Genomic DNA, 9,569 nt, shown 5'->3' with positions numbered 1-9,569 from the left:
AAAAAAGCCAAAGCATGATGCGTCTTGTCAGCCTTAAGTGGGCTCCACACCTGTGCTGTGCCAGGACCACCAGGGCAGCAGAGCCTTGGGACACTCACCGGGGACATGGGCCTGGTGGGGCCATGCTTCCCAGGCCATTGTTCACGTGGAGATGTGAATGCCTACTGCTTACAATACCTGTATAAAGTGCTGTGTGATTAAACTTTTTAACTTGCATTTTTTTGGGGGGGTTGGCTCATTAACAAAACAAGATGGCACATTAAACCTGCCTCTGCTGTTCATTCAGGTTGATATTGCTGTCTGTGTGCCAGGACCCACCCTCCTATACCACTTCCCTAAGGGAGACGTGGTGGTGGTGGTGGAGGAGGAGGAGGAGGATCTGGCTCCATTGCCCAATGCCTTCATCTCTCGTCGTGGAGTCTGTTGGGGTGAATGTTGATTATCCAGACAGCAGCAGCCACCTTTCAACGCTGGGTAGTGGGAGCCAGTATCCTACAGCTGCCTCTTCAGGATTCCTGAGGAATTAATACCACAGCATCTAGCAATGGTCAAGTGTCAGGATTGTGGGTTCCAGGCTGGAACAGCCCAGGTTAGGGGGTTGGCATTTGCCCTGTCCCACAGCTTCCTTTTCTGCCTAGAATTCCTGTTAAGTGCAAGCAGGGAAGGGCTGAGGTGTCCTGGGTGGACAGAGATAGCTTATGGGTGTGGCCCGGTATATTTTTTTTAAGAAATTGCGCCTGTTATTTTTCAGTTTGGTCTGGAGTCCCTTCCTTGAGATGAAGGCAAGTCTTCCTCTCACAGGGTCCACCAGAGCTTCCCCTCAGGCAGTAGCACAGGGGACTGGCTCAACCACACCAGGACATCCACCCAGCACGGATGATAGCTTCCCTGTAGCCCCCTGCATAAAGTGCTCTAGCACTTCCCAAGACCACTTGAAATTAGAGCAGAATTGTATGTAAATGGCCCCGAGGGAGGTCCCAGTATCTGTGAAGAAGCCAGCAATTGACCTAGTAAAGAGGTACAGTTGATCTGAGGTCCACAGTTAACGGGATCTGCCTTGAGGCTTCTAACTCGGGAACAATTCCCAGCTCTGTCCACTAGAGTGCCCTGTATTTGAGGTCAGAGGTGGAACACAGAGCCTGAGTCTTCCATGTGTGAGGTAGGGCTGGCTGCTGGCCAGGCTGAGGGCCTCTGCAGCTGAAGTGGGTCTCATTATCAGCCCATGGGGAGTGAAGTGCCCAACACCAACATGACTGTCTCGTGGGATATAACTAAATGCGTTCAGTCTCTGATGACAATTCCATAGACTTGCTGGTGTTACGACCCCATTCTCTCCCCAATCCCCACGATAGGATCAGCAGGTTGGAAAAGTCTCTTTATTTGAATTTGGTTCCCAGGGAAGGTCCCCAAGAGCAATGGGGAGTGTCTTCTATATGCAATTGGTCCAGCCAGCGGGGCTGTACCCGGGGTCTCACTCTAACTGGGAGGTAGAGCCTTTCTTTCCAAGACATAGCCCCACCTTCTAGCTTTCTCTTCAGGGGTCCCTACCACCTCCATAGGAGCTTTAGAAATAACTTCCCATAACAGGAGATGGATGTGGGGGAGGGTCCCATCTCAGCGCAGACAGAGTAGACAAAGGCACAGAGTTATGATGGTTCTTCTGGAGGTGGCCTCTGCCGGGAGTCCCAGCCAGACGGGGAGTCTCTGCTGCCACAGACCATCCAAAGGTAGTTTGGGTGCACTTGGCCCTGCACAGCTTCACATACCATCAGTTCTCCGTCCACAGCAAACACGCCCCTCTGGCTCCTGGGCTCCAGGCGGAAGGCAACCACGGGCACATGAACCAGGTATGGACAGTCAAATTCCATATGCTTGCCCTTCTGCATGGCCAGGAAGAGGCGCAGCAGCACAGCCCTTGACACCCCCGCACGTACATAGAACAGATGCATAACACCAGCCTCACAGTGGCCCATGGGCGCTGCAAACAGCTCAGCACTCAGGTGGGTGTGTAGCAGCACCAGCACCAGGACAAAGTCCTGTTCTGGTACCACAGTCCAATGAGAAGGCACTGGCTCCTCCAGAGGAACAAGGTGTGTGTTGACAGGGCCCTTCTGCACCAGTGTATAGGCAGGTCTCTTAGAGGCCGCAGTTCCTACAGGGAGGTAGGCCAGTTGACCTTGGTAGATGCGTAGGCTTGCTAGGCGAAAGAAGGTGCCCACCGTGAAACGAATGTCCCCCAAGCGCCTGTACTTCTCACTCTCGAGGTCCACGTCAGCAATGAAGCCCCAGGACAGACTGAGCACAGAATAGAGCTGCAGTCCAGAAGCCGTGTGCAGGGACAGCAGATTCATGGGTGACAGGCGCCGGCGGCACAACAGCAGTGTGCAGTTGACGAGGAGGTCTTCATTAGTCACCTGCTCGTACCTGCAAGGTTAAAGGCCAGATGGGACGGGAGCCCTCTTGCATTCTCTTTGGGCTCCTTTTGAGGAATGGGGGGGCTAGCAGTGCAGCAGTGGTCCCTTTGAAGTCACTGGAGCCAGTGACGGCAGATGGAGGCTCCCTAGGGCCAGTAAAGTGAGGACGAGGCTCCAGAAGAAAGTGGAGCTTCCCACCGGAACTCAGAAAATGGCGGTAAGGGACACGATGCCCACTCTGACCCTCAGCTCTCACCCAGCATAGTGGTTCACAGAAGCTGCCAGCGCATTGCCGGAGCCTCCAGGGAGGCTACACAGGGGTTTCCGGATGGCAGTCTCCCAGTCGGGCCGTTCCATTAGTCCATTCACCACCTGTTAAATAAGCAGAGTGTCTCAGTGCAGAAATAGCATCCCGAGCCCTCTGGGCCATCCTCTAGCGCATCCCTTACCTCGTGCATCAAACCATCACCGGACATGACTGCCAGGGCGTCCCAGCAACCCAGCTCCTCTGCACACACCAGCTCCCTGGCATGATTCTGCCGTTCTGGTGGAAGAGTTGATGTTCTCAAGAGCTGGTTTTCTGGCATGAAATGCTCCCTTCACCCTCTGGGGTCAGCACTCACCGGTGAGTATCAGTTTAAAGGATATCTCTGCCTCTTCCAGGAGGGGCTGCACTCTCCTCTGGAAGAGCTGCAGAGCCTTGCCCTTGCCACCCCGGGGGTTCAGCAGCACCAGTACTCTGCATGGCCGCGGGAGCAGTCCCTGGGGGCAGTCTGCTACAAACAAAACACACCACCACATGCGGCTGGAGAGAGGGCTCGGTAGGGGTAAGAGCACTTGCTCCTCCACGAGACCCAGGCAGCACCCGAAAGGTGGCTCACAGTGGTCCCAAACTCCCAGGTCCAGTTCCCGGGGATCTATATACCCTCTAATGGCTTTCAAGGGCGCCACATACACACCTAGTGCTTATACATATAAGTATTCTGTCAAAACACTAAAACACATAAAAATAAACCTTAAAACAAAAACAGAATGGTAATGTCCACAACCGGCCGCTAGAGAGCCGAAGAGAGCGGCGGGAACATGGGTGGAAGATCCCAGCCCAGTTCTTGGGATCCTCAACCCATCAACACAACCCTGCCAGAGGAAGTGGCCTCCCACAGGTTGTCTGGGAGTGGGACACCGCAATACCTCTTTCCTTGGCCCTGGGACAGACGATGTCTGGCCTCGTGGGACAAAATGTTTTTTTCGAGTGACCCTAGGCTTCTTTCTGCTGTCCAACATTTCTTGGGGACAGAGATCTCCTTAGCCTTTCCCAGACAGGTACCCCACAAACCTGGTTCCATAGCCAGGTCCCGGGGCTCCCGCTGACAAGACGCCACCGGTGCTGCCCTGGCGCTGCTAGAGGCGTTCAGCTTCTTATCGGTGTTGCCCAGGAGGGTGTCTGGCGACTGGCCGTGGGGCTCGCCCTCTCCACCTCTCTGGGCTGTGAGAGCGCCCTCGTCATTCCCCGAGGCGGCCAGATCTGAGGGACAGGAGGAAAGAGTGGTGGGGTTCACTGCCTGGGCTCCATGCACGTGGGACAAAGTGCCCAACCAGAGCCCCTGGCTCACGACTGAATCACCAGAGCCCCGTGGGTCGGGGATCTAGCTTTCCAGACTGAGCTTCCCACCCCACGAACATTCCGTTCCAAGGGACACCGGATTAGGGCTCGACGCATGAGTCAGTGACCCGTGGCTCTCTTCGTCGGGCTCTTCACTCTTCGGAGTTGGTGGAGAATCCAACTGCATACAGTTCCCAGAACTGGCATTGAGAGGCGCGTACTCTGGGTCGAAGAACCCCGTCTCAACCTGCCCAGTTGCCCGGTCCCCTGCCTGAACTCCGAAGCCGCGGAGTCTCATAGTCTCCAAGAGGGTGGGGGTGGGGAGGCATGCCGCACTCGTGAGAACAGTGCCTAAGTCCCGCAAAAGCCTGCCTGTGCTAGGCGGACCCACAACTGCAGTCTGCCCTGCCGGAGAGCGAGTGTACACTGAGGCGCAGGCGTGGGGCGGTCTTCTTCACGGACCCACGAAGGCACCGCCAACTACGGAAGGGCGCGCGGGGGGGGAAGGGGGATCCCTACCCAGTCTGTCCCACTGGCGGCCAGTAGCAGAAAGCAGCTCCTCTCCGGCTCAGCCCAGCGACAGAGGGACAACTGAAACACGGGGCTGACACCGACTCCAAGGGATCTCCCCACTCCGGCCTCAAACTTTTTGCTCAACTTCGCGGCGGCCCAGGGAGGGCGCTGAGCCTCTGGGCCAGCCTGACCACGCCCCGCGTTCCTTGTGCTCTCGGGTTGGAACCAGAGTTGCGCGCCGCCCTGGTCCCCCACCCGCCCGAGATCTCACTGCACCTCCCCGAACACAGTCGCCGCCGTCCAGGGCTCGGCCACGCGCGCAAATGAGGGGCTGGATCCCCTGACACGATTGTGCGCCCCCGTGCTGGAGGAACAGCTCAGGAAGTCCGCAAGGCGTGGGGTTCTGAGCCCGGCCTGAAGCGCATCGGAGGAGCGGGAAAGCCCAGCATCCGAGTGGGCTTTGGGTACGCGTGGGTCTGCGCTTGCTGAACCTCAAAACTGCTGTTCACAATAGGGAGGCAGCGCCTCTTTGGCGTCGCCTAGCCCTAGTCTAATCAGAATTCCACATCCAGACCCTAGTGCTGTCCTGGCTCTGGGCCAGGTCGCGTCACCCGCCACCCGCAAACTTCTCTTCCTCCCCTGCTCCTCCGCGGTGCCTTTACTTTTAGCTTCCAGATGCAGCCGCTGGCTCACTCAGACGCCGAACCCGAAGCAGTCTGGCACGCCTTTCGGGAGAAAGCTGAACCGGTTTGGGAACGAAGTCGAGAGGAGGGAGCCTTGTCAGCAACCTCCAAAGGTGGAGTCTTTCCCCCCAGGGAACACTATCAAGGCCTGAGAAGCTGCCTGCCGCCAATGATCCGGATCCACGATCCTCACCAACTGGAGGAAGCCGGCAGTGTGGACAGGGCAATGGGGGCTCTCATCGGGATTGGAGAGGCTAGCATGGGGGCGTGGTCCCACCGCTCCCCACCCCTTCGGGCGAACTCGGGGTGAAAATGCACATGTGCCCGGGTGTGTGCGCTTCGGTGGAGATAAACAAGACGCATAGTTGTGTAAGTGATATATTTCATGGCAAGTGACCTGAAGGTGTCCGTGACTAACTGGAGTTAAATTCCTGGAAGATTATTAGCGGAGACTGGGAAAAAGAAGCTCCCAAATCCGACTTGGTGACCTACCCAGGCAGCATCAAAACTCCCAAGGAAGCTGCGTTGGTTTAGCTCCAGTTACAGAGAACTAGCGCGCCCACACCGGCCCCCGCGCGACCCCACCCACCTCTATCTTTGCATCGCTTCTTAAAGTCCAGTAGAGACGAGTCCAAGAGGAAAACGGACCCAGATAAGAAAGGATTGCAGCGAACTAGGTCACGCCTTGAAGGTGGCTTCTCTCCCAGAGGACCCTGGAGTTCCCCGACCGAGTTTCTCAGTATTTTAGGAGTCCCTAGGAGGGCCAGGGGCACAGGCTGGACCTGCGGTTCCATGCCTTGGCTCTGTACCGCCGCGGGACAGCCTGACCGGATCATGAACGCTCCGAGTGCCTTCCGAGAAGGTGACTCAGCGACACGCTCACGGGTGGAGAAACTCCCGGAAACCACCAACCAACCCCCCCCCCCAAAAAAATGAAGAGTTGGACGGAGCAAGGGCGTCATCACCCACCCCCGGTGCCGCGACGGGTGGCCACCAAGATCTGGTCCTGCACCTACCCCCCATCCCCGGCTTCCCACCTCACACCCCTGGAATCCAGCGCGGACAAGGAAGGATTGCAGCTCTGCAGCCGCAGTGCCGCGGTCACGCGCTGCAGGGACAGGAGCCGCGGTGGGAGGAGGGGGCTCTGCGGGGGAGCCAGGCTCTCTGCCGCGCGCTCCCTTGTCTATCCTGCCCCTCCCCTTACCAGAGTCCTAGGGTCCAGATCTGGCGTTGATATCTAGCGGACTCAGGGAGGAGGCTATTCTCCCCGAGATTTTGAGCTTGGAGGGGGGCTTGTTGCCCAGACTGTAGGAAACACCCTCTGCTCCCCCACGGTTTGGGAAGGAGTGTCTATCAAGCCTGGAAAGCAAGTCATTAACAATTAAAGAGGAGAAACTGAGGCACGGGGAAGGAAAGATCGGACTGTGTGTAAATTTACGCTCAAAATGCCGACCTGGGTCAGGGTCTCGCTTTTCTTTGAGGCCTGGGGCTGGAACTTCTCATACTCTGCGGGCAAGCGTGGGGCAAGGTTGACTGGAAACTCAGTCCGTGGGAGAGAGCAGAAGCAGCTTGCAGGACATTTTATACTTGGGCCTCAGGGCCGGTTCCCCTTCTGCTCGGAAGAGACCCAGTGGGAGGGGGTTCCAGTCTGGCGCTGGTTCCAGTGGACACAATGGCTCCTCTGTGTCCGCCTCCGCCTCATCATCTGGTCTCCTCACCTCTCTGGTCTCTGCCTCTCTCGTTCTTGTTCACCTCCCCCATCCCGGGCAACTTTCTAGACCCTTTCCTTTCCTAAAGAACTTTATCCTATCAGTAGAAACCGGCAAACCGGCCCTGGCCCTGGAGCTGGGAATGGATGAAACAAGATGTTGGTTTTCTTTTGTGTCTCTTGAAGGACTGGGAGGCGAAGGGCCTTATGGGAGCTGTCAAACCAATTCCCAGCAAAGCTTATAACAAACCCCAAGCCCTTCCCCCCATCTGGGAGGCCACATACCACCAGAGCTTACTCTGTGTTAGCTAAGCTGGTGTATGCTCCCCTCAACAGCCATTCCAGGAACCCAGGGCCTGAGAATTTCTAGGAGAAAGAAAGAGTAGCCAGCTCCAAGCACAAGTGCACACACACAAGCATGCAAGCGTGGACATACACACACACTCATTAACCAGCCTGTGTCCAGTAAGGCCCACTTGGCCTTGGGCCAGTCTGGAATTCTGACTTGATTATCAGCTCAGTCTCTGTTCCCAGGCCATACCTGTCTCACAGGTGAAAGGAATTATTTGCCTTCCTGGGTTCCTCTGGGCAGCTTTCCCAGAGAAAAATACCCAAGCGTTTCCCCCCCCCCCCATAACGCCACCTCCTCCCTCCCACCTCATGCTAGAGAGAAGACCAGAAGTTATTCATTAGCCCAGGCCTCTGCACCCAGGAATTCAAGGCTACCAAGTGACCAAATGTTTAAATTGGTTTTAGTGTGTGTATGTGTGTGTGTGTATGTGTGTGTGTGTGTGTTTGTGTGTGTCTATGTGTGTATGTGTGTGTGTGTATGCGTCTGTGTGTGTCCATGTGCACACCTGTGTACCACAGTGTGAGTGTAGAGGTCAGAGGAACTTCTAGGGTCTATCCTCTGCATCCATCACGAGGTCTCAGGGTTTGAACTCAGGGTGTTGAGCTTGGTGACATGATGTACCTCCACCTGCAAAGCCTTCGCTGGCCCTGGTTGTTCTCATTAGGCAAAAAAGCCTGGAACCTTACCCGCCATGCTTGAAGCTACCTTCCCTGGGTGATTTTTTTAAAGAATCTGGTCTTGCTGGAGAGATGGCTCAGCGGTTAGGAGCACTTCCAGAGGTCCTGAGTTCAATTCCCAGCAACCACATGGTGGCTCGCAGCCATCTGGGATTTGATGCCCTCTTCTGGTGTGTCTGAAGACAGTATAAATACAACTTAAAAAAAAAAAAAAAGGATTTGGTCTTTTGAAACAGGACTTTGTGTATCCTAGGCTGACCCTGAGCTTGCTACAAGAATGAGGATGGTCTTACTTCCTGATCTTTCTTCTCTACCTTTCTAGAATCCAAGTTGCAGGCTTACACACCACATCCAGTTTACACTGTGCTCGCTAGAAATCAAATCAAGGGCTTTGTGCACCTGAGGCCACCACAATGCCGACAGGGCCTTGGTCCCAACCCTTGAAAGTTGTTTTTGTGGCCCCGCCCTTCCCCCTCTCTCCCCGGGGTCATGGCAGGCCTCTCTCTTCCTACCTTTTCTCTTTCTCTCTGCCCTTCTACAATAAAGCTTTAAAACCATGAGAAAAGCTGGGCGTGGTGGTGCACGCCTTTAATCCCAGCACTTGGGAGGCAGAGGCAGGCGAATTTCTGAGTTCGAGGCCAGCCTGGTCTACAGAGTGAGTTCCAGGACAGCCAGGGCTACACAGAGAAACCCTGTCTCGAAAAACAAAAAAACAGGGCTGGTGAGATGGCTCAGTGGGTAAGAGCACCCGACTGCTCTCCTGAATGTCCAGAGTTCAAATCCCAGCAACCACATGGTGGCTCATAATCATCCGTAACAAGATCTGACCCCCTCTTCTGGAGTGTCTTAGCTTAGATAGCTACAGTGTACTTACATATAATAAATAAATAAATCTTAAAAAAAAAAGAAAAACAAAAAAACCAAAAAACAACAACAAAATAAAACATGAGAAAAAAAAGCTGTTTTGTTATGTCATTTTAAAAATATTTTTAGATGTATTGACTCTGTGTCATATGTGTGGGCGTTTTGCCTGTCTGGTATACAAGTACACCATGTGCGTACTTGACACCTATGGAGGTCAGAAGAAGGTACTGGATCTCCTGAAACCGAAATTCCATATGGTGGGGAGCCTCCATATAGAGGGACTGGGAACAGACTCCAGGTCTGGCCTCAAACTCAATATAGTCCTTCTGTCTCTTGAGTGCTGGGAGCTCAGGCATGTACCACTATGCCCAACTTCCCCATTAGGTTCAACTCCCCAAGTGCGCAAACAAAATTCCTTGTTTTACAGTATATCACAGCCTGGGGAGTTGTAAGAGAAAGGAAATGTTTACGTCTGCAAAATGCTAAGACTCATGTTCCAAGCCAGGGCACGGGTAGCGCTGCCTTGAATCCCAGCACTCAGGAGGCAGAGGCAGGCAAATTTCTGAGTTCAAGGCCAACTTGGTCAACAGAGCACAGGACAGCCAGTGTTATACAGAGAAACCCTGACTCAGAGAGAGAGAGAGGGTGGGGGAGAGAGAGGGAAATGGTGAATTTAGCTACTCTGCTCCGTGCTCCCTGGTTGAGTGCTTCCAGCCGCCCACCCAGCAACTCTTTGGATCTGCAAATGAAAGGCG

General features: G+C 54.7%; 2 protein-coding genes across 7 annotated transcripts in view; one reads left to right on the top strand and one right to left on the bottom strand.

Annotated features, from left to right (window-relative positions):
* Ube2o (ubiquitin conjugating enzyme E2 O) overlaps nucleotides 1-216 on the top strand; it is a 43,725-nt gene extending 43,509 nt beyond the window's left edge. The window contains exon 18 of the mRNA XM_021213054.2: nucleotides 1-216. This exon is cut by the window's left edge and continues 1,775 nt beyond it. The gene's annotated coding sequence lies outside the window, so the exon portion shown is untranslated.
* A 1,146-nt stretch (nucleotides 217-1,362) lies between these two features.
* On the bottom strand, nucleotides 1,363-6,295 carry Sphk1 (sphingosine kinase 1). Of its 6 annotated transcripts, none has more exons than XM_029545557.1 (6): nucleotides 6,251-6,295; nucleotides 3,751-3,939; nucleotides 3,038-3,190; nucleotides 2,864-2,958; nucleotides 2,671-2,786; nucleotides 1,363-2,424 (listed from the first exon to the last, which is right to left on the bottom strand). In XM_029545557.1, the coding sequence occupies exons 2-6, from the start codon at nucleotides 3,758-3,760 to the stop codon at nucleotides 1,647-1,649; spliced, it is 1,152 nt and encodes a 383-aa protein (XP_029401417.1). In that variant the 5' UTR covers nucleotides 3,761-3,939; nucleotides 6,251-6,295; the 3' UTR covers nucleotides 1,363-1,646. The 6 variants fall into 6 exon arrangements, with proteins under 6 accessions (XP_029401417.1, XP_021068876.1, XP_029401418.1 ...); XM_021213217.2 differs by lacking the exon at nucleotides 6,251-6,295 and adding an exon at nucleotides 5,193-5,450; XM_029545558.1 differs by lacking the exon at nucleotides 6,251-6,295 and adding an exon at nucleotides 5,193-5,450 and having other exon boundaries at nucleotides 3,038-3,187.
* Nucleotides 6,296-9,569: the final 3,274 nt, after the last annotated feature.

Source organism: Mus pahari, chromosome 14 (assembly GCF_900095145.1).
Source record: "Mus pahari chromosome 14, PAHARI_EIJ_v1.1, whole genome shotgun sequence".
Classification (NCBI taxonomy): Eukaryota; Metazoa; Chordata; class Mammalia; order Rodentia; family Muridae; genus Mus; species Mus pahari.
The sequence above is the reverse complement of the archived record's forward strand: the minus strand, read 5'-3'. Positions and strand labels throughout refer to the sequence as shown.